Source organism: Catharus ustulatus, chromosome Z (assembly GCF_009819885.2).
Source record: "Catharus ustulatus isolate bCatUst1 chromosome Z, bCatUst1.pri.v2, whole genome shotgun sequence".
Classification (NCBI taxonomy): Eukaryota; Metazoa; Chordata; class Aves; order Passeriformes; family Turdidae; genus Catharus; species Catharus ustulatus.
Genome location: NC_046262.2, coordinates 17,282,855 through 17,306,010, shown reverse-complemented (window position 1 = coordinate 17,306,010; position 23,156 = coordinate 17,282,855). Strand labels below are relative to the sequence as shown.

Below are 23,156 nucleotides of genomic sequence, written 5' to 3'. Positions count from 1 at the left end.
TTGAATTTACTGGAACATGTACTACTGGTGACAAATGGACTTAGAATATTTTCACTCCCAGGCAACTTTTTGAAAAAAGTAGCTCACAGTAAAATGGTATTTGTTTATGAAAATAAGGATATGTCAGGCCTAAGGAGTGAAGGAAATTTGAGATGGGAATGAAGGCTTAGGATGGAAGATGCGATATGTTATGCTCAGATGAAAATAAAATAACTTTAACACTCATGGACTGACTTTTGTTAAGCATCATAGGAAGGTAATTTAACCTTAGACTGGAGGGATTGTTCAAGATTCCAAGATAGAGGTCTTAATCTGTTTAAAATGTTGCAGTTTGTATTTTTATATGCTTTATTTTAAATTAGCTCTAAATGGATATTTTTATAGACATGCATTAACGCTACTTTCTTGGCTTTTGACTACAGGTAAATGTTTGATTGTATAACACTATTCTGAATTTAATTTTATTTATTTGCCTTTCTAAATTTGTGTAGATTTGGCCATTAAAGATACTTCATTTTTACCAGATAACTGCTAATATACTTTTAAGAAATGAGTGATTAGTTTATCAATGATCTGCCCTAAATATTATATTGCAGGAGCTGGCATGTCTCATGATGTGTAAGTAATACAAACACACTCAGTTTTTATAAGGAGGAATGTTAATTTGCTGAGGAATGTTAATTAACAGTAAATTTTGAAAAACTGAAATTGTGTTGAATTAGGACTGAATGGTAGTTATACTGAAATATCTTCAGAAGATGGTTGTAGTGCACTGTGACTGAATAGTGGAATGAGAAGTTCCATGACTGTTTTCTCAGACAAAATCTTCTTTTTTTTAGGACTCTGGAGTGAATATGATTCAGGAAGCCGTGAGTTAAGTAATTCTGTCTGCTTGTTTGCTAATATCACCTGCTATTTCTGAATACCGGGAAAGACACTTGATCTTAATGATGGCATAGAGATATTCAAGATTACACTGTGTCCTCTGAAAAACAATATGAGCTTTAGTGGGTGAGTCACAAACAAGGTGTACGTTTCCTTCCCTCCTGATCCCTTTCAAACAAGAATATTATGCTACACTGTTTATCTTGAGTATTGAAAGGGCCGAGGTGAAATTTCCCGTATGCTGAATAACTCTTAGGGTAGTACCAGGACTAAAACAACATTTTTTCAGGGCTTCCACTAACAGCATCCAACATTTCCCTATAACTACACTTTTTATTCACTGGTACAAAAAACAGGGAACTTGGGTGGTTCACATGAACAGACATGCATGTTTTAGACTTGTACATTTTCAAATTACTTTTTATAGGTAAAACATTGTGTCCTGCCGTTTAGTTACATGGACCATCAACTGTTCCCAGTAAGGGGAGAGGGTCCATATCTCAGTTCCCTCCCTGCTCCATCAAAGCAGCAGAGACATATGACAAAAATCACCTGACGTGTCCCGCTACTTGTTCTCACACTGTACATGCAGGAGGCGACAGCGCTTAAATGCAGGACTTCAGCATAAGAATAGGCACTGTCATGTCAGATTTGATGTGGAATCTTCAAGGATAATGTCAAACAGTGCAGAGGCTGGTCTAAACCACCAGCAGCAGGCTCATTTGGTCTAATGAGACTTTTACATAGTCCTTAACTGGGCTCTGAAATATTAAGTGGATAAAATTGCCATGCATTGAGTTCCTTTCCAAAAACGTGTTTACCATTATTGAGAGCGACTTTGTTTAATCTTCCACATCAGTACCATTACTCAGTCTTCATAGATTACTTTTTCTGTGAGATTCTGAATTAATTCAATAAGTGCATGGAAAAAATCCTCTTTAAAAAAAAAATTGCTTTTGAATTTCTTACCTCTTTTATATAGTTGAGTGGCTGTCTTTACGGGAAAAAGTTTTGAACTACCCTAGTCAGTATTAATCTTACAAGAGAACAGCACTAATTTTACCCATCCCTTTCATACAGAAAATTCTACTGAGGCACAGGTTTTTCCTATTTCTATTATCTCAGCCCTCCTTCAAGACATGGACGGTTGGAGTGAGGTTTCTTTCTCAAGCTTACTACGTCCTTTCATTCAAACAGATAAATCAAAACACTTGGCAGTTTGTAATAGAAGGGTGGAATGGAACTGGAAATGGGTTAGCAGTGACTAGCAGGACTTGGAGATTGCAAGGTGAGAAGAGTGGGGCTTGAGCCAGGAGCCTGCATCCCCTTCTTCCACTTCTACTTGAATATTGCCATTTTATTATAGAGATGAGAGGTAGATGGGTGGCTGGGGAGGATTGTCTTGGACTGCCTCAGAAAGATGCCTTAAAGTGCCAGGCTCTTCATTTTTGTTGCCCCTTGAATTCTTCTGTAAGCAACCATGAGTATTTACACAGGCCCTGCCTTCATCCAGGTCAGAAGAGAAGGAATCCAGCAGGAGAGGAGCTAACATGTGAGGCACTGTACTGCAGCACAAGTACATGTATGGAGAAGGCTGAAGACTTTAAAGGTGTTGTAAAACTGAAATGTAAAATAATCAAAATATGAAGCAAGCAAGCAAGCAAACTTTAGTTGCTTTTTTTTACTTCTTTTAATAGTTTTATTTTCTATGTACAATTTTTTGCAACTGGCAACTTCACAATACAGTAGTCTTCCTTGAGAAGACATTGCAAAGCTGGTATGTTCAGTTACATTTGTGTCTAGAACACCTGCTATAGATGTCTCTGGGTCCCTTGTCTTTCATAACAGGGCAATTATGTGTTAATGGAATACAAAATCTCTTTGTTACTGGTAGGTGGGGAAAAAACCTGTGTAAATACTGAGTAATTTCTTAATAAACCTTCTTTCTAACTATCTACCTGCTGGTGACAATTTTAATTAGCTATTTTCAGCAACTCAGAAAAAGGAATCATAAATCCCTAATGCAAACTGATGGTCCCTCCCTGCAAGGTACTGAGTGCCTACTCATGTCAATAACCTCAGTCGCTCCCGAGGCCACTGCAGGAGCCAATCCAGAATCAATAGACAAATTGCAAACACCAATGCTAAAGAGTAGCAAAATCACTTGATGGTTTAGCTTTTAGTAACATTCCCCAGAAATGTAGAAAGGCTGTATACCCATGGTGTTGAATGGCTTTTTCAGAGGTCTTCTCTTTTCTTCATGATAATCTGCCTGATTAATGATGTTACTTCTGGTTTGATACTTTCTATTGGCTCTTCAGGTCTCCAGAATTTCACAACTTTACCCTCAGGGCTGACAAGGTACTTCCAGAAATTCCACCGAGGCTCTTTCTTTGAAGAATCTGTAAGGATGAAATCAGATAATTTTAGTGACTTACACCTGGAATTGTCTCCTGGCCCTGCACTAATTCTTTGACTATTTATGCAGAAGTAATTCCACCATATTCTTTGCTACTAGTCTGGCACAGATTTACTGATTGCTGCTAATGGTCTGAAGAGCTGGAAGTCGATGTTCCCCTCTTCCTGTGAAAATGTTTAAGAGTTCCTACTTTTACTATGCTATACTTAGTAGGGAAGAGGATAAAAGAGCTGCATATTTATTCAGAGAATTCCCAGTGTTATGTCTGTTTTGGGAAGTGAGATGGGAGCAGCAAGTTGTACTGGTGATGGCTTAATTAGGCTGCTTTCACAAAAAGCTTCAGTAGACTTTGACTGAAGAGCAAGTGTTTCATTGGGAACGGTGCTGAACCCTAAACTGATTTTTTTAAGCAACAGATTGAAGTTTGACAATATATTTAGGCTGCAAGTGAACTACTTTTGCTCTAGATTATTGGACAGTGCTGTTGCCATCCTGTTGCTAGTAGTCTCAGGCAGAAAACGGTGGTATAGCATGGTGTTCATCCTTCTGATTGTCAAAGCAGCAACATGAAGAAAATAGGTATACCTTAATTGAAAATACACAGGAATTTATTGTGAAATGCAGGAAGAGAAAAACTTTTTTTCAGAATATTGGAGTAGCAAAGGATCTTTCTCCCTCTTGTGGGTGAACACCACATCAAATAAGAGAACGTTGAGCAAAAATTTTTTTCTTTATAGGTATCAATATTTAACACTGATGGCACTGACATTTAGAATCTGGATTCATCACACACAGCAGATGCCTTTGTGCTCTAGTCTCTTCTATAAAGCACTGAGAAAAAACACTCAATATTTCCACTGGACATCTGGCAATCCAGGACAACAAAGTTACCTGACGTTTTTAGTAGCATGCCTAGGAGGAGGTAGGAACAAACAGTTACAATGGCCACTTAAATGATTTCTCAACAAAAACAATTTTCAGATACATAGGAGGTACCATAGGGCATATGGCACATAAGTGTTCTGGGAAAGATTTCATTTAGATATTGACATAGTTTTCTGACAAGCGGCACTATGAGATAGTGAAATGGACTCTGAAGGCAAGGAAATGGAGCACAGGTTTAGGCTTTCTGCCTAAAATGGTGTGTTAGAAAAGGGTTATGTTTATTTTTCTTTCATATATCAATACGGTACAAAAGCTGGTCAAAGCTCAGGAAAGTTCTGAGTGGCTTTTCAAGGTGGCTTTGAGTCTATGAAATCTTTGGTCAACTGAAGGGAGAGAGAATTTCATTTTGCTTGTGAAAATATGAGGTTCTAAGTCTGTAAATGTTCCCTGTATTAATACAGGATTTTGCAGCCTAGGCCCTGAAGTTCACATGATAAATTAATAAAAAATCAGTAGTTATAACTAGTATGTGTAAACCTGCTTTACAATACAGTTTACATAAAGGTGGACATTAGACCTAGCTAAAAGTTTCATCTGTATGTGTTTATTTAAAATCTTCCAGTAATTTTATGAGGCCATAACTATATTTTTTTCCATAAGAAAAGTCTTTTTAAAAATCAGTATCACATGCTTTGGAATGGGATTTTGTCGGTGGGTATTTCTAGCTCTAGCATTTCTAACAAAATTGATGTTTCTAGCTGGGCTGGTCAGAATTGGCTGCTTTCATAAGCAGTGAGGAGAAGCTGATGTTTTCAGGATACAACTCTTTTGCCCGTATTTTTGAATATCCAGATTAAAATAAGAATAATTGTATGCTGAGTGCCTGTGTCTCTCCATAGACTTCAGTGTTTCCTGACAAAAACATGCAGCCCGGATTCAACGAGAGTACCATGGTTACAGGCAGCTTGACACATAAAAGAAAACAATTACCTATTAGAAATTTAAAGGCAGGATCTGCTTCTGATCCTAGGATCTTGATTTTGTGGAAAACAGGGAATGTTACTCCATAGTTTCCTTTGGCAAAAGATTCTATTTCCTGGCTTGAGCTAGGCTCTGATTCTCCGAACTGGTTGCAGGGGAACGCCAGCACAGTGAAGTGGGAGGGACCAAACTCTCTGTGCAGCTCTTGCAGTGCGATGTAATTTTTGTCTGTGTATTGGCAGTAACTGGCCACGTTTACAACCAAAGTTGCCTTCAAAAAAAAAAGTTAGAGCAGTAAGGAAAAAGCCTACAGATGTTGTAGAGACACAATTAAAAGGGCATTTCTCATTATCAGGATGGTTCTGTTGGAAGGCTAAATGTAATCTGTCTGATCATCATTTCATTAAACAGATAAAGATGAAACCAGCTGAAGATATTTACTTTCAGACAATATGTTATAAAAATATAGCAAACCGGTGAACTTAATCTCACATCTTTGTTTAAATACAAACATTTAAAAAAGCAGACATACTTTTTAGTAGACATGCAGATATTTAGGACATGCACTAAAATCATATTTACTAGATAAACTTCCAAAATTCACATTCCTAACCCAACATTTCTAATTAAGATTAAAAGCCACTAATTTGTCTGTTAGGCTATATTGATCTATGCTAAATAATATAATTTATTTTCTTGATTTACTGGATCTACTACTTGATTCCTGGAGTTGGCCTAGATAAAATAAATTTTCTCCAGCTTACTGTATTAAGAACAGAAATTTAGCACAAGTAGCTACCAAAACCGCCCACAACCAGACCTTTTATTTACCTAGAAGCATACACATTTTTTGTCAGTGTTATTCAAGACAGAAAAAGTGAAATAATAACTTACTTTCCCTCTGTACTTCTCCAAGGAAATGATCCTTCCTCGTGAATCCTTGACTTCAAAAGAATAAAAATCTTTGATTTTAGGTTTAAAAAACCGGAGTTGCAGTAGGCAGAGAATAGTGGTGCACAAAACCATTGACAGGAAGACAACAAAGACCCTGGCTTTGGGCACTGAGTATTTCAGAGTACAACTAGTTGTGAGAGGGTCCATTTTTGAAGCCTTTGGAGAGGAGCCTGGGCAGGCCTGGAATGTGAAGGAGGAGCTGAAACATGAGACTCTCAGCTCAGACCGGAAAGAACAAGCCGCTCATTTTTGTCCCTGTTGCAAAACAGCTGCAAATCACAGTGCCTGCTGGGCTTCTGAGCTCTCGTGTACAGTGTCCGGATCTTTTGGGGAGAGAGGGGGAGAAATGAATGAAAAGAGTGTAATTATCACCTAAGGAGGCTGATACTCTAACTGACATGTTGGGATACTTCGGAGTGTGTCTCCTCTGTCTTGAGAGCTGCTGGGGTCAAGAGTGAGTTTGTAATGCAGCTCCAGCACATCCCCTGGGTCCCCCAGATGTGTCCTGTGGAGTTGATCAGAAGGAGGCAGCTGTGTTATCAGGCAGACTTGGAGAAGCAGTTTGAGGGACAGCTGTTCAGGTAGGAAAAAGCAGGATGGCTGAAACTGTCCTGTTTACAAACTCAGCTCTGCATCTCATCAGCTGCTGTGGGATCACAGGCAGCTGTGTGAAACTTTTTTTAGCACATGGAGCAGAGGAAAACTCCTTGATAATAGGCTGTCATAAAGGAAGATAATATCATGTGGGTTTTTTTTTTTTGCAATGACAATGGGGATGATAATGAAAAATGGGTTGCTTTCTTAATTGCTACTGGCTACCTGGCAACGAGCTGCACCGAGATGGCGCATGAAGGTCTGCGTGAGCGAAGAGTTAGCTGAGTCTCAGGCATAAGCCAAGTTCCAGTGGAGTTTTGCTGCTTACTCTCTTTCCCTCCCAGTGCAAGCCACCATTGAAGGTTCATTTCTGTCCCAGTTGATTTTGTCACCCTGATTTTTTTCCTGCGCTTTGATGATGTATTTTAAAGGCTGGAAACAGAAGGGGTCTTTCTGAATGTAAAACCTGAAATCCGTTTTTTTCTTCTATTTTAGTGACTTCAGTATTACTACGACTATCATTGATTCATACAATATCATAGTGATATGTTCAGCTCTTTCTTATAATCTTTAAATAGCTAAAATCTGCATTCATTTTGTTCAACAAGACTATAGGAACAGTTTCACACCTAACATAACAGAGATGCTTGGGAAACACTGTGAAATTTCAGTATTTGTGTCTGAGGACAAGTCAGGCTTTGCCTCTGCCTGGCAGTGGGGCCTGTGAGCATGGTGTTTTGATGGTGGGGAAGAAAACACACAGACTTCTGTGCTGAGATGGACAAAGCTGTACTCAATAAGCAAGCACAGGTGACTAATGCTGACCTTAAAAGCAAGAACAAATGTGTTTGGTTACAGAAAATCCATGCAACATTCTGATGTCTAAGCTACATCCCAAATGTTTGCAATTTGCATCTAATATTATTTCAGAACTAAATAAACAAACAAAACCTAATATTTTATAATACTGGTGTACCTAATAATCACCCAGAAGCCCATTATATTAGCTGTGTCTCCTTCTGTTACTCTCAACTAAAACCTTGATCAAAAATGTGTCCTGAAAACAAAATACATTGTTTAATATTGTCTGGGCTCTTACATTTTAAGCTGTGACAGTTTTTCAGGTTTTATGGTTTTCTGACACAAATTACTCTATGAATGAATTTGAACAAACGCAATTTTTTTTTTTAATCTTTACTTAGTAGCTCTTAATATATTAAAAAGCACAAGATAACATTAAAAATACTGGCATGAGTAAGGTGCAGTGGTGGTGAGAAGACTCAGAAATCAGAAGTGATCTAAATCCTTTTCCGGATGGAGATCAGAGAGTTCCAGGCAGAAGACAGGTGGGTTTGCCCAGTGTCCCTCTCTCAGGAACCACCACACCCCTGAACCTACGCTGCCGTGTGGCTGAAGGTGCCTTGGGTCCTCGAAAGCCAGCGATGTGGCTTTCGTGCAGGAGTGACACAAATCTAGATTTAATTAGTTAGTTAGTTTGTTTTCCCCTTGCAACAGGCTTTCCGTGCCAGCGTGGATCCAGCTGTGTTTATCTGAGCAGAAAGGTTTGTTTTGCGCTGTTTTCCCGTCTGCTCGCTCTTTCTCCGCGCGTTTGACGCTCGGCCGGAGCTGTGCCCAGCCCAGCGCCCGCGGCTGCTGCTCTTGGGCAAGGGCACGGCAGAGCCGAGCCAGCCAAAGGAGGGCTGGCACGCAGCCTTGGCCTGGGGGTGTTGCAGCCCTGCGGCCGTGCAGGGCAGGCTCGGAGCGGGCCGGCGCTCGGGCGCAGCGCTCCTTGCCGCGGGACACGGCGCACCACGGCAGCAGCACCGGCCCATCGGCACAGAAACACGGCTGTGTGCGGAGAACCCGGCCTCCCGCAGGGGTTTCTGAAACTGCCTGCGGCAGGGAATTTGTGCCAGGTGAGTGTCGGCGTTTCCCGTCTCCCGCTACCCGGGCTCCGGCGGTGCAGGGCTGCAGGAAGCTCCAGGACAGCATCCTCTCATTTTCTGTTTATTTACACCGAAATATTGGAGCAAGTCCAGAGGAGGGTGATGGGTCTGCAGCACCAGCCCTGTGAGGAGCAGCTGAGGGAGCTGGGGGTGTTTATCTTGGAGAAAAGGAGGCTCAGGGGTGACCTCATCACTCCCTACCAATACCTGGAAGGAGGCTGGGTCCAGGTGGGGGTCAATCTCTTCTTCCAGGCAGCCAGTGGCAGGACAACAGCAAATAGCCTCAAGCCATTAGCTATAGGTTGGACATGAGAAGGAATGTCTTCACAGGGAGGATGATCAGACATTGGAATGGGCTGTTCAGGGAGGTGGGGGAGGCACTGTCCCTGAAGGTGTTCAAACAAAGACCGGGCATGGCACATAGTGCCATGGCCTATTGAAATGGTGGTGTTAGGATATAGGCTGGACTTGATGCTCTCAGAGGTCTTTTCCAACTGAGCTGATTCTGTGATTTTCTCACAGGAGCATGCTGCTGTCATGAAAGGAAAGCTGGGCCCACAGTTCCCCTTCCCAGTGTACAGACAGCTTAGGGCAGCAGGCCATAAGACAGCTGACACTGAGTGGGGCGAGAGGAAAGAGGAAGAAATGGGTCTCATCCCTAGCCAAGCAGTGCCAGACTAGCCTTTTTTTGATCTGTGATGTGAGACACACAGGAATGGGTTTAAGTTTCATTAGGCTGCCAGAAGGCCCAGGGTCTGTACCAGCTCCTTCATGCCTGGAAAAGTTATCAACAACAGACAGAAGGTCAGGAAAGCTCATACAAGTCTCTTGCATTCGCTTCCTTCTGCTTCTCCTTTACCGTATGAGCAGCTCTTGCAGATCCAGCTTTAACTGCAGAACTGGGATCAGTCTGCAGGCCTGGATTTGGTGTAGTCACACTCATGGGAGAAGGAGCTTGCCTGGTGCGGTTGCTTCTTCTTAAATGCCTAAAGGCTTCATGTATTGACAAAGGGACACTGCCCAGGGGGCACCCACACTCCACTCACCTTAGAAGAGACCTACTGGAGGGCCATTCAGGTTGCAGAACAAACTTCCAGTACCCTGAGTCGGTCTGGAGGAGACACGATTCTAGGGGAGGCTGTTTCTGTCCATCAGCAACAGAGGGAGCTGATGAAACGTCGAAAGAGCCTCGAGAGTGCTCACTCCTGCTTCCAGCAGGGCTAGGGGAAAGCGGGGAAGGGTTTGCATGCTGCATGTCCGCGAAGGACTTCCTGGAAGATGTAGGGAACTTTACACAGTTGACTTCTTGATTAATAATTGAAATATTTAGAAAACTAATAAAAGACCCCCCTGGGTGTTCTGCATATGTTCCTATGGTTATGGTTGGGACGTTCTATTTCTACTAAGGAGAATGACAGAGATTTTCAGTAATGCATGCTCAAGTCTAGGAAACTCTAGCTCTAAAACAGTCTGAACCCTATCTTCACTTTCTAGAACAGAAAGTTCTGCATGCTGCCTTTACAAGCAGTGGTAAAAGCCTGTGAGGTTCTGGGAAATCAGATGTAATTTTTTAACAAGCAGGATTCTCTGTAACTAGTCAATAAACCTAAGGCTGGACATGAGCTGCAGTAGTTAACAAGCGTTCTTCACAAAGGGAATGATCAATCTGATGTTGTTTAGACATCTCTTTTAGAGTAAGATGAATAGTGCTGTAGAAATGTCTCTTTTTTCTTCACCGGCAAAAGAAAAGCAGGGTTACTCTTCTAAGTGTATTTGCACTGTCCCACTTAGTGTGCAGATCTGCTTTTTGAGTACTGCTCTTACACAATCAGTATTTTAAAAAGTACTTGACAGATATTCCCATGTACGTTTTTAAAAGGAATTTTTTCCAAGAACACCTCAGATACCTAAGAAACTCTCCATCACAAAAACTACTCTACCTAGCAGTCATGCTGCAACAGGTTGGAAGGAAGGAACAACAGGAGAGTTGAAACAGAAAAGTAGTAGATGAGTTATGCTATATTCAAATGCACAACCAGGGTGTTTGCTTTTCTGATGTGTTTATTTACTTTGTCTTTGGCCTGGAATCAGTTATAAGGACACTACATCATTGACATGGATAACAGTAATAAGAGAAGGTCCATTTAGGAAATGTCTGCTGGAGAAAAGTCAGGAGTATCTTTTTTGTCGTTTGTTTGATTCAGCTTTTCTCTTCTTTCTCTAGGTTACTGTCCTGTAAACGAAAATTGAAACTAAACAAATGAAGCTCCCAAGATAGGTTTGTTACCTCTGAGGTAAAGCATGCATTGTAAGAAACATGCATGAAGAACATGAATGACTCAGTTTTCCGTTTGCTTTAATCTGTGGTGAAGAAGATAATTGCTTCAGTTCTTCAGGATGTAGCTGATGATTTTGTCCAGCAGACAGAGTGAGGTGCTATGAAAAAAATTACCAAGGAATTACCAAAAAGTTCCTTTCTGAGAATATTGTGAAAACAGGTGGTCAAATTTTGATCAAAGTTGAAAGAACATGAGGAATCTGCTTAACACATGAAACAAAGACTTCAGAACACTTCCTGTTTAAGTGTTATTTTCTATTGCTACATTTTATCAGTTTTTCAGTTATCAGTTTTTTAATCAGTTTTTTTTCTCATAGTGAACACTGGCACACAAATTATTTTTTTCTTTTCTAGGTATTATCCATGCCTTTTCTGACCATAAATCTATGCTTCAGCTACCCATCTTCATTAGAGAAGAAGTTTCTCTTCACTAGAAAATTGACTTCTTCTGTGAAGCATTGGTACTTATGTTAGAAAATCTACTACCATAATATGACACTCAAAACCCCTTCTCTACTTTACTGCTATCTCCTTGTGACTGTTTGTGTATTAACTTGGAACTTTTTAGTCAGTGATTACAGTTTCTCCTGTTCTCTCTTTCCCTGGACTGCATCAGTTTCAAAGTTAATATGAAGATGTTAAGAGCTGTTTTCACGTAATTATCTCTTGGACTATTGAGAAAACGTGCTTCTGAAATGCGTACCTAATGTCTTTTTTTATAGCAATTTATAATCCTTCATTTATATTATTGAGAAGTTTCTGAGAGGGTAGTAAGCTGAACTTTGAACAAAAGGAGGCAATATCAGCATTGATGGACTAATTAAACTTGTTGTCTGATGCTTTGCAATAGTAGTACTCTCTGGATGCTGGAAAGAGACTGTGCTTTTATACCATTCTGGGAAACCTAATTCTTGGGACAATCACTTAATTTTCTGAATAAATGAACTAGTCTCAGAAATCTTTCTTTCAACAAGAAACAGTGCTTTATTTCTTCCTGCCTCCCTCCATCAACTGATTGGAGAATCAGTAAATTTTAGAACTCTGAAGATAAACAACTCAATTGTTTTAATAGGTTTAGGTCTAGCCAACAGAGAAATTGAACGTAACTGCTCTTTCTTGGTGAGATGATAAGCACTTTCTATGAAGTAATGTGCAGATAGTGTTTTATTCTTAAAATGGAACATGTTTTAGAAGATGAGTACATGCTGTTCTGTTCAAATGGAGTCATAGAATGATTTGGGTTGGATGGGACATTTAAATATCAGCTAGTCTAAGCCCCCTGCAATGACCAGGGACATTTTCAACTAGATCAAGTTGCTCAGAGCCTTGTCCAACTGGGCCTTGAATCTTTTCAGTGATGGGACATCCACCACCTCTTCAGGCAACATATTGCACTGCTTTACCACTCTCATTGTAAAAAATCTCTTCCTTATGCCTAGTATCAACCTCCCCTCCTTGCATTTAGAATCATTACCTCTTGTCCCATGACAACAAGCACTGCTGAAAGGTCTATGCTTCTTTTTCTTATCAGTCTCCTGTAAGTATTGAAAGGCTACAATAAGGACTCCCCAGAGCCTTCTCTCCTTCAGGCTGAACAACCACATATCTCTCAGCCTGTCTTCAGAGAAGAGTGTTCCAGCCCTCTGATTGCTTTTGTGGGTCTGCTCTGTACCCACTCCAACAGGTCTTTCTTGTCTTGAAGGCCCCAGAGCTGGACACAGCATTCCAGGTGGGATCTCACTGGAGTGGAACAGAGAGGCAGAATCACCTCCCTTAATTTGCTGGCCACACAGTTTTTTTGGGCAACCCAGGATACAATTTGTTTTCTGGTCTATAAGTGCCCATTTCCAGCTCATGTCCAGCTTTTCATCCATTGGTGCCCCCTGATCCTTCTGGGCAGGGCTGCTCTCATCCCTCAGCCTGCGTTGATGCCCTGAGCCATGCATGTGCAGTGCCTTGAACTCGGCCTTACTGAACTTCATGAGGTTCGTGTGCATTCTATGCAAACCTAGATTTATGCTGTAATTTAGAAGTAGAAGCTGAGTTAAAGCAAATATATTAAGAGTTTAGATCCACGACTACAACCATTTCCTAAATTTTGATACAGACATCTTTGCAATACATTGTGCTGTGACCAAAACCTAAGTTCTTCCTAAAATCATTTGAAAGTTAGTCCTGGCTAAATCCATATGAAAACCTACTTTTCTTCTTAGATATAGTAATAAATGACCCTTTACTTTGTGCAGCCTGTTAGCGTAAAATAATGGGATCTGTTGAGAATAGAATCTTCTCACATACCAGTGAATGTGTGTGGTCCCTCTGTGGGCCAAAACATTACTTCTTTCTATACACAATAAATTTTCCACAGAAACGTCTGCACTAATTTTAGAGGGACACATACCCAAGCAATGTGATTAGCTTTCTGCCAAGATGTCTGTAGAAATCACAGAAAATGTCTCTCAAAGCTGAAGGCTTGCTGTGGAACAGCTGGAACATATAAAGGAGAAACACTTCCATTTCCAGTTATGCTTTTCTAAGATATTTCTTGTCATGATTGCAGCACGATTTTGAAGAAGAGTAACACAGACTGTGCATGGAAGGGCAGATTTCACAGGCATTGGAGAGAAAGAATTCACTAATCTTGAGTGACTGATGAAAACATCCACTGCATTTCCCCATTGCTATATATACAGTAATTTCACAAATACAAGCTGCACCATTTTGACTAAAATTTTGCTCCCACACCGGAAATGCGGCTTACACTCGGGGCGGTGAATAATTTTCTGACATTTACAACCCCAGAAGAGCAAACTGGGGTGCTGAGCCGAGCACCGGCCGGTAAAACCCGGGTTTACGCGATTGTTACACATTGGTTACTCTGTTGCGCAGTGGGTGGAGCCGGGATGCCCGCTGGCAGGGCAGGAGGGGGAGGGAGAGAGGGGAGCTCCCTCCTTCCTTCCTCTCCCACAGCCCAGGGGAGGCAAGGACTCTCTGCTGCCATCCCCGCAGCTTGAGAGGGAGGCAGGGGGCTTCCTCCTGCCTGCCACCGAGGGAGCGGGGGCGTTCCTTCCCCTCCTGCCGCCGCCGCCATGGGTGCCGGCGGGCTCTGTGCCCCTCCTGCCACCGTGGGGCAGCGCCAGGCCAGGGTGAGTGAGCCCAGCGGCGGCAGCTGGCCCCGAGCAACAGCGCTGAGCTGGGCCACCCCAAGTGGGCCAAGCCCTCACGGTCCGAGCCGAGCCAGTAAACCCCCACCGCCGATCCCGCGATTCTGTTACTATTTGGCAACTTTGTTGCACGCGGGTCCTCGCTGCGAACGACAGCGCGGCTTATAATTGGGTGCGGCTAATTTATGGACAAAGAACGAAATGTTTGCCAACACCCAGCGATGCGGCTTATAGTCAGTGCGGCTTGTATTTGTGAAATTGCTGTAAATAATTACAAAATAAACAGAAAATTGTCATCAGGCCATTCTTGTCAGTGATCATTGTGAAGAAATGCGTATTACTAGGATTTGATGAACATATTTCTGTCCTGTGTGAGCTGATCTGAGCCTTTGAATCTTGGTTAAGGACCTAATAATTCAGATCTCCCTTTCCATATTTCTTGTCATCTCTTTCACACCTAGAGAAATGCTAATGTAATTTTAAAGATTGAATTCCTCAGAGATACCCTGTAATTTTTTTCCACTTTATATTGTAGCACTGGTTTAGGGAACGGAATAGTGGAGTCCAGTGTCTGTGATCCTGGTTTGAGGAAGGGCTCTGACATCCAGGGTATGTCATGCTGCAATCAATTCAGTCCTCTTTTTACTTCAGTTTAGTTTCCAATGGTCCCAGAGGCTGGATACAGCATTGCAGAAAGTGGTGATGTGAAGGTCGGAAAATACTAGTTGTGACTGGAAAGGTTTATTCTGAGATAGCAAACAGTTTAAAGCACACTGAACAATAAGAGGGTACAGTCTGCATCTACATTGGAAAAGCAAGTGCATCTACCTTTTCCAATAAGTGTTACAGAATAATACAAAGTGGCTGAGAGCTGCCTGCCCAGGGCTATTTCTAGAGTTCTCACAGCCTCTGAACAAGAGTATTCTACCTCTCCCAGTGTGGTTAAGTCCTAGTACTTTACCTGGTTCTCCTCTGGCTCCCATCTGATGCACTGGTGGCCCTAAAACATTAATTTCCTTTCAGCTTTTTGCTTTCAGAATGCTACAAAAGTATAGGGTTGTGCTGTGGAATGGGCAGGGGGTATTTACTATACACACTGTTGGGTACCTGACAGTGCAGGGCATGCAGACATAGTAGAGTTTTGTTGCTCTTGCCTGTAGGGAAAGATCACACATTTCCTAGCACTGCTGCTGGTTTCATCTGTGGGGAAGTTGATTAATTTGCTACATAATAAATGCTGTGAATGAATGGGCATCAGGGAGTGTGAACGATCAAGTGATTTGAAAACAGGGGGAACGTGAAGAGATAACCTGTGAAATTATACAGGCATTCCTGTACTTATTTGAGTGTGAGACAGTTCATTAAATATTGGACTAATATTTTGGTGTCTTCTGTCTTGGACAGATGATTTCTTTTGGTGCTCTGGCTATTTCTGTTTTTGAATCTGGATTTTACCCCCTGTGGAAGAAGTTGGGGTTTATATGATTGATTTGTGTTTTCTTTCATCGCTTCCTCAGTGTAAACAAGCCTCATTTCAGAAGAGCTTTTAGCAACATTATAGGGTTAAATCACACAGTTTTTTCCCCTCAATGAAGAATGAATATAGGCTTTAAGAATACCAGTTTTGATGCTACCCACCTACTTGTTAATTGAGTAGTTTGGTGGGACAGTACTACTTACCACTTCCTAAGTCTCATTTTGAGAACTGACACAAGCATGAGACAACCAAAATCTTATCAAAAGTCATTGATATTCACCAGTATCCAGGCAAAATAACAAACCAACACAAGGAAATTTAATTTCCAATAAGAAAAAAGCCTGTTATGCATATCAATGGGCCCATGAAGTAGGTGAATAGAGCTGAAAGGGTAATCAGTATGACTTGGGGTAGATGAACTACTCACAAGAGAAAAGAATCCTGAAATGAGTTAGAGATGATTTCATCTGTTACTGTCTCGTTGCATCGTGCCAGCTACCAATGTTAAAGGAGAAAATTATGTACAGAGTTTCAAAAGTGTTGGCATTCATTCAGTATTACAATTAAGTGCCTTAAATTTCTTGAATTATCTTGCTTTGTGGGATTCAGAAAAGCATTGTAAAATCTTCAAAAGTAATAAAAAAATCTAGATGTTAGAAATACAGTTTTATCCGTACTGTAAAATCTCATTTTCGCAATGTTAGACCTTTTCAGGGTTAGAATGCAATGTTACAAATCCTACAGATCTGAGGTCATTCCTGAAAACCTTCTTGAACGTTTAACTCCACAAAATTTTAGACATAGAAGAAAATAGCTGTAGTCTATTTGCTCATCTTCAGAGAGAAGAAATACCACAGCTGAGAGGGAAACATTTGCTGTCTGTCAAACTGAATTTTGGAATAGGGGAGAAGGTAAAGGATAGAGTAGGGAAGGGGTGTATGATGTAAGTCTTCCACAACTGTGGTTGGAATTTTATATAGAATGTGTATGTGTATACTTACAGAGTATAAATACTTTATCAGTGTTGAATTCTTTTTTGAACAGGAGAGGTGAGTTGTAGAGATAAATATTATCTTCTGCCTTTGAAACTTTAAAGACTCATTGAAATTACTACTCTCTGGGGTATAATTGAAGAAGGAAACTAAACCACAGAAAAAACTGCAAAAATGTGTGTCTTCAGGATTCTGCTCTGCACACTATAGCAATATAATTTCTTCTACATAAAAATCTAACATTAAATGATTTAAAATGCTGTCTTTTTTTATAGTGCTGAGGAGTCTTTGCAGCCCAATATAGACAATGACCACAAAAGATGACTCTTCTTTCTCACACTTGGTATCACCTTTTGTTTCTTGTTAATATGCTGTCATGAGCTTAATGTGGTGTGATCGAAGACCATGCGTTTTGAAACCCTTTTCCTGTGGTTAGGTGCTAGCGAGGTAGCTATTTGGGGGGGAAATAAACGCTAGTGAGTAAAATAATTAATTACTGTATGAGGGAGTTTTGGAGTGGGAGGGCAACATGACAAATTCTGCTACTAGCAACTTCTGCTAAAAACAAAGGCAAAAAAAGAAAATCCATCATGCTTTATATTAAACAGTGGTACAACTTAAACTAAGCATAGTAGAGCCTGTTCTCAGTTCTAACTGACTGAATGCATGGAGATTTGAAAAAGCTGGTGAAACCTAGTCTAGTGTGTCTAGTGTTTTGAGTCTACCCAGGATAAATTACAATCTTCAAGCCTCCTCTGAACTTTGTAGAGGCAAATAGAAAGGTTTAGTCCTTAGAAAAATGGTGGTGTTATGCATTACTGATTTGTGTGTGATGAATCTTCAAATACAGGATGTTGAGAGGGGACCCAAAATGAGCTTAGAAGTGTTACCCTGAGTCCACACCTTTGGAGCAAGCAGTGAGGCTTCACATTATTGGCTGGTGCAATGATTATTATATGTTAATTCCTCCAGTGTGCTGTTTTTTGCACAGACTGTGAATTCTTCTGTGTGCTTCAAGAAAGATGGTGATGTGTTCCCTTCACATAAAATAGAATCACTGCAGGATGTAACTCTCATACAGCTTCCTTTGGCTATAGATCTCAATGCAACTTTCAGATCAAATAGATTTACCTCCACTTAAGTTAGATGTTTCAGCAATCAGCCTTGGTTATCTATCTAGTAGCCAGTAACCACACCAGCAGTTTCATTGAGTGGACTTTGAAATAGCTTGTTTTGTAAGACAGCAGTGACATCATTTGTGGTTTAGGTGACGCTTTCTGAATTCTCACTTATGTCTTTGTTGGTGAACAGGCAAAAATGAAACATAAGTTACACACAAATACATATACATCTCAGGTCTGAAGATTTTGAGCACTTCAAAAGATCAAACAAACTATCTGTGTGAATGTGTTTACAATTGTCCCTGGGAAGATTTTTCCAACATAACTTTGTGAGTGTTCATGTCCATGGACAGGATAAAGGCTTGTTGTTATGATATACACTGATCATGTCCCAAGACTGATGGCATTAACAACAATGGTCTATGGAAATGATTGCTGCTGCAATGGTTAGGTCTGGAACTAAACAGGCTGATGGATTCAAGTGTTCTCCAGAGAGATTTTAGTTATCAAAAAATTATGCCAGACCTTGGATTATGGGAGCACATTCTGTGCTTCAGAGGTCATGCAAAATGAGAATGTCCTGGTTTGTTATTAGATGTTGTACACCATCTGCAGCTGACCTACATGACATAACAGGGTGTTCTGAAACTAGTTATTGCAGTTATTTGCCTTTCAAGTGCAATGTGCTCAGCATCAGGGACAAGGGAAGAGTGCTCCCAGCACACATTTACTGAGCAAACCTTGAAGATGAAGAGCAGAGTTTCCTTAATAATTTTTTGCATTTTTCCCTACCATCTGCAGGGTAAATGTTATAATTAGCTCAAAGATGGTGGACAAACTGTACCATATAGATTGTCCTATGTCTTCCTCAGTGACAAGAATCACTTTGGAACAAAGGTGGTTTTGGATCTGTATCTGTTAGAGAAGGGGCCTCATTTCTGGTGGAAGAAATTAGGGAAATCAGGGTGAGTGATGTGGCAATGTAAAATCAAGGGTGACAGATTAAAAAATTTTAGTGGGTAAACTGTAACTCAAGTTCTGCTGCGCAAACATACACATTTGAAGAGATTAGACTTACAAAGGCTTGGGCTTGTCAGAGATATTCTCCTTCATGTAAGTGGAATGCTTGCCAGTAAAGGTTTCATAGAAAAATTCTCTGAATGTTTTTCCATAGTGTGTCTCCCCCAAACCATACTGCCCCTTACCCCAGCTTATTATCTACTGTTTTTTAGCTGTATTTTTAAATAGCTTTCTTCTAGAGCTAAATGTGCTGGGCTGCAACCTTGAGAATTTCATGGCTATCACTGTAGGACCTGCTGCACAAATCTGGAATGGATGAACTCTTCAAGGCCTTGAAAGCATTGATTTGAATTACAGTTCCAAACACACTTCATGTCTGGCTTGTATGAAAAAGAGATATGCCTTGCAATTTGCACCAATGATGAAGAAGTACATAACTTCCGTTTTATAACATGGCTACCAAACTATTTGATACTGCGTTTTTTTTTGTTTTTTTTTTTTTTTTTTAGGGGAACAAATGGAAAAGATTGACTAAACTACTAAACTACAGAAGAACTCTGCTGAAAACTTATGTAGTCCTTACCAGTATCATATTCTACCTTACTGGACATCCAGAATTAGCCACATGTAATGGAGCTTCTGAAAAAAAAGAAGTTGATTGTTGAATTAACCATTCAGTTTTCCAGTGACAATCAGATTATTTTTCCACCAGTGTGAGGAACTCTCATTAGAGTATTTTATTCAGCACAGGTTATATTTTTTTTTTGCATGTCATTTGCTAGGATCACTCTAGCAGTCAATGTCTTCAGAGGTAAATTCAAAACTCTCCTTATAGGTTCACATTTGAGAATTTGACTTAAGTCTGCTTATACACATATATCTGAACCTGCTGTTATGTGGCACTACTATTAAGAGGATTTTGTGTGACTTTAGCTGAGGTGCTAGATAATAACTGGCCCTACCTGCTGCAGTCATGAGTCAACAATCTGAAGCTACTGAAGTGTTTCCATGAATTAATAAAGATTGACTTATATAATTGACTTATATTGATTTATATAAATAAATAGCTTTAAACTCATAGGTATGTACTCCTTCAATTCAGTCTGACTTCTGCATTACTGGTATAGGTGTAAAAATTTGGAAATACTTGCTGTCTTACATTGTGAAATAAATGAGCTTGAAGTCTTCCTTATGTCAGTTGAAAACTGGGGAGTGGCCGAATTGTAAACAAACGAAGGGAACAAGTTCTTCTTTCTTCTTGCTGTCACATTTTTATTCCTTGTTTGTTTTGGATTGGCAGTTGTGGAACACTGAAACCAGAAAGAGGCTGAGAAATATATTTGGCCACCTGTAATTGGAACTGGAATCATTGTATTCTGAGCAGGTGAGTAGCAAAGTCTATTCCCAGAAAGAACCTTGCTGCTTTTACTCAGGCAAATGTTCAATTCATTTTAGCTGATTTTCTTGGCTTAGTTCAAATAGGATTTACCTGCATCTCTCACCCATCTCAGAAATCATTCAGAGATTTATTGTATGATGGGAAAGCAGCCAAAGAGAATTTAACCTCTTTCTTCAGTCTCTGTTTCTTAATCTCCTTCCAAAAAACTGTCACCACTTGCAGAATTTCATTATAATTTAGAGACTGTGAATCTGGTTTTGTACAAAGCCTTAGCTTGAAATTGTTTTGTCTCCAGTGGGTCTGAACTTCAAAAATCATGGCCTGCCTTGTGCTGGGGAGACTGTATGAAACTTAGATGGCTTCTCCATCTGTCCTTTCAAATGCACAGCAAAGCACAGCTCTGAAGAGCTGCACATCCCTCTAGCTGTGTATCTGCTAGTAAAAGCTAGCTCATTGCCATCTAGAATCCAAGAAGGGATGGAGTGGTTGACCTTTGCATTGTCAAAGGTGTATTTTACAGTAGCAAGTGCATATTTTGTATTTAGGTATCATTTCAGTATGTGGGCTCCAATGATAAAGATCAAATGTACTCTTGTGGGTTTTTTCATCCCACTTTCTGTTTCAGATCTTTGACTCACGCATGAAGGGGGGTGAGGAGAGACTTGTGTTTGATGAATATTTCTGTTATTTTGCAATTGTATGTTAATGTTCTGTTTTACTTAAATGGAAAGATGGTAGCAAGGGTAGACTGACTTTATTGTTAACTCAAAATTAAACTAGTATCTCTCGATAAGAACAGCAGTGGTAGATTTATTTTTGGTTTCACAAGATGCTCTGGTTGTGATTGTATGAGATCTGCAAGGTGGAGGTACAGGAGGTACAGGCATACCAGCTGAACAAACAGTTAATAAAATACAGTTGCAATTATACTGTGTGGGTTAGGTTACAAGGATGCAGGTGTAACATCCTTCCAGTGCCAAGTGGCATAACCTCACTACAGTAAGAAATAGCTTTGGTTCACATTTCCTTTTGGCCAAAGCAGTGAAAATAACAGGAACTTCAGAGCAGAAACTGATTATAAAATTCAGTGTGAACCTGTGAACTACAGTTATGACCATTGCATTAGATTGAGGTAACATTAATTTCTTTTTCTAGGTTTGAAATTAACCAGATAATTCTAATATTAGGGCGGAGTTAAAATAGCTGTACAAGGACGAAAAAAAAGGACATGGAATTAATATTAATTGTTACCAAAATCAGAGCAGTGTTCTTACACTAAACTTCACAGTGGAAATTTCCAAAGTATCAATTGATTTTGGGATTACATTGTAATTGTTGTGATTAAAAACTGTCCAATAGCACATCATCATGAATCTGTAAATAAATTTCCGTACCGTAAAGTCCATTTCACAAGGACATTTCTTACAATAAGTCAGGTTTGTGTATGCATTTTTAGTGCTTCCAAATAATACAACCTGTATGTGAAAAATCTTTAAGGGCCATTTGCGGGAAAGTCTCCAGTTACTTACCCTTATCAAAATAATTTAACCCCTTAAATTAATCTGTTGCAATTTGTCAGATGCCTGTTTCTCTGATACCCAGAAGGCTTGTATTGAACTTGTGAATTTTTTCAGTGTCATCATACCAGTTGTAAGTGTGAATTTCCAGCAGGAAACTCTTCTGATTTGTCACAGGATTAATGTAAGTAATACCCATAAAAAATGGTATTGTACATTGCAAGGAATTTTCAATATTCTCAATTCAACTCCTCTATTAATGTGTAAAAGACATATATAAGAGCTAAGCTTCAGCAGTAGCTGTGCTTCCAGGCAGGGTATTCCTTCCTTTGGTAGTCTGACGACACTGGTTGTAGAACAGTGAATCCATTTCCTAACAAGCAGCTAGTGCAACAGCGTCACAGCTGTGCAGATTTTCCTAAAGCTTTGGAGTGGGAGGGAGAAAGAGGCAAAGGAAGGGGCAGAACCAAAGAATACAAGGTAATTTGCTAGAAAGCCCTTTAGTAATACAATGCAGTTTTACACTGACTCTGTTGGGTGTGGAGTCATAGCTGGCTTTGGCAAAAACCACCTTGTGAAAGGATTTTTCATGAACAGGAAATCATTTGCATTAAACAGCTCAGTGGAAGAACAGAGTGCAAGTTAGTGGCATACACTGCGCTCACGGAAAAGAAACTTTAGAGACAGCAGTATTCTGCCCAGAATGGAGCAGCTGCTCAGCTCCTTTCTGTTGTCAGTTGCCTCCACAGTCAGGGTATGCATTTGGTAGTTGTTCTGTATTTCCTCCTACTGGAATGCTGTTGTTCTACTGACACATTTCACTCTGATGTGGTTTGCTTCTGAAGAAACATTGGTGTTATGAAGTTGCTTTTAATGTTGCATTAGTGTTAAACCCATGCTGCCTTTTTTCCTCTGCAGTGGTTCACTATTAGGATCTATCTATTACTGTGATGTTCAGGTTGCTCAGCACCATGTTGTGATTCTTTGTCAAAACAAAGCATTTGCAGCCTGAAGTTGTCACTAGCCAACTTGCTGCTGGCAATTTGGTCTAGGGTTGGTGTATCGGACATCCTTATTGAATTCCTTTCTTAGCAGTTAAAGTTTATGAAAAAGGCATATTGCTCATGCAATTTTTCAAATTACCTTACTGATGTCTACTAGTTTCTTCTGTCTGTGATGCAATTAATTTTAAGACCAGTTCTTTCCATAGGCAAGTTTGCTAGGGCTTTGGTGCTGGATTAATAGGCCTTTGTAAATATATTGCCAAACAGAATTAACATTTATCACATTTTCTTTTATCTATGTACCTACATAGAAAAGTTTGGTGGTGTAATACTTACAAGTTTACAAACAAGATATTTTGATTTTTTAAGTTTCGGAAAACTACTTCTACTGCACTTAATTTGATATGTGAGATTCCTTTTGCCCTTCTGCCATATTTTCATACCATTGTTGGTGACAAAA

General features: G+C 40.1%; 2 protein-coding genes across 4 annotated transcripts in view; one reads left to right on the top strand and one right to left on the bottom strand.

Moving 5' to 3' along the window:
• The window catches only part of ESM1 (endothelial cell specific molecule 1), a 75,627-nt gene that overhangs the window by 3,886 nt on the left and 48,585 nt on the right, over nucleotides 1–23,156 (top strand). The window contains exons 3-7 of one of the 2 annotated variants that reach the window (XM_033085976.1): nucleotides 840–2,173; nucleotides 2,382–2,494; nucleotides 10,889–10,958; nucleotides 20,077–20,160; nucleotides 21,810–21,876. The gene's annotated coding sequence lies outside the window, so the exon portion shown is untranslated. Of the gene's footprint in view, nucleotides 1–839; nucleotides 2,495–10,888; nucleotides 10,959–19,015; nucleotides 19,464–20,076; nucleotides 20,161–21,809; nucleotides 21,877–23,156 lie in introns of those variants that run through there. The other variant, XR_004420787.1, reaches the window with a different exon arrangement.
• On the bottom strand, nucleotides 2,552–7,109 carry GPX8 (glutathione peroxidase 8 (putative)). Of its 2 annotated transcripts, XM_033085974.2 has the most exons (3): nucleotides 6,065–7,068; nucleotides 5,180–5,441; nucleotides 2,552–3,287 (listed from the first exon to the last, which is right to left on the bottom strand). In XM_033085974.2, exons 1-3 carry the CDS (start codon nucleotides 6,269–6,271, stop codon nucleotides 3,124–3,126), a joined length of 633 nt encoding a protein of 210 aa, XP_032941865.1. In that variant the 5' UTR covers nucleotides 6,272–7,068; the 3' UTR covers nucleotides 2,552–3,123. The 2 variants fall into 2 exon arrangements, with proteins under 2 accessions (XP_032941865.1, XP_032941866.1); XM_033085975.2 differs by lacking the exon at nucleotides 5,180–5,441 and having other exon boundaries at nucleotides 3,193–3,287; nucleotides 6,065–7,109.

Excerpts from the sequence above, each read along its gene's own strand:
- GPX8 (XM_033085974.2), bottom strand. The coding sequence starts at position 6,271 with ATGGACCCTCTCACAACTAGTTGTACTCTGAAATACTCAGTGCCCAAA. Across the intron at positions 5,442-6,064 it reads TGGAGAAGTACAGAGGGAAA|GCAACTTTGGTTGTAAACGT; the intron begins GTAAGTTATTAT and ends TTTTTTTTGAAG. Across the intron at positions 3,288-5,179 it reads TGCCTTTAAATTTCTAATAG|ATTCTTCAAAGAAAGAGCCT; the intron begins GTAATTGTTTTC and ends TCATCCTTACAG.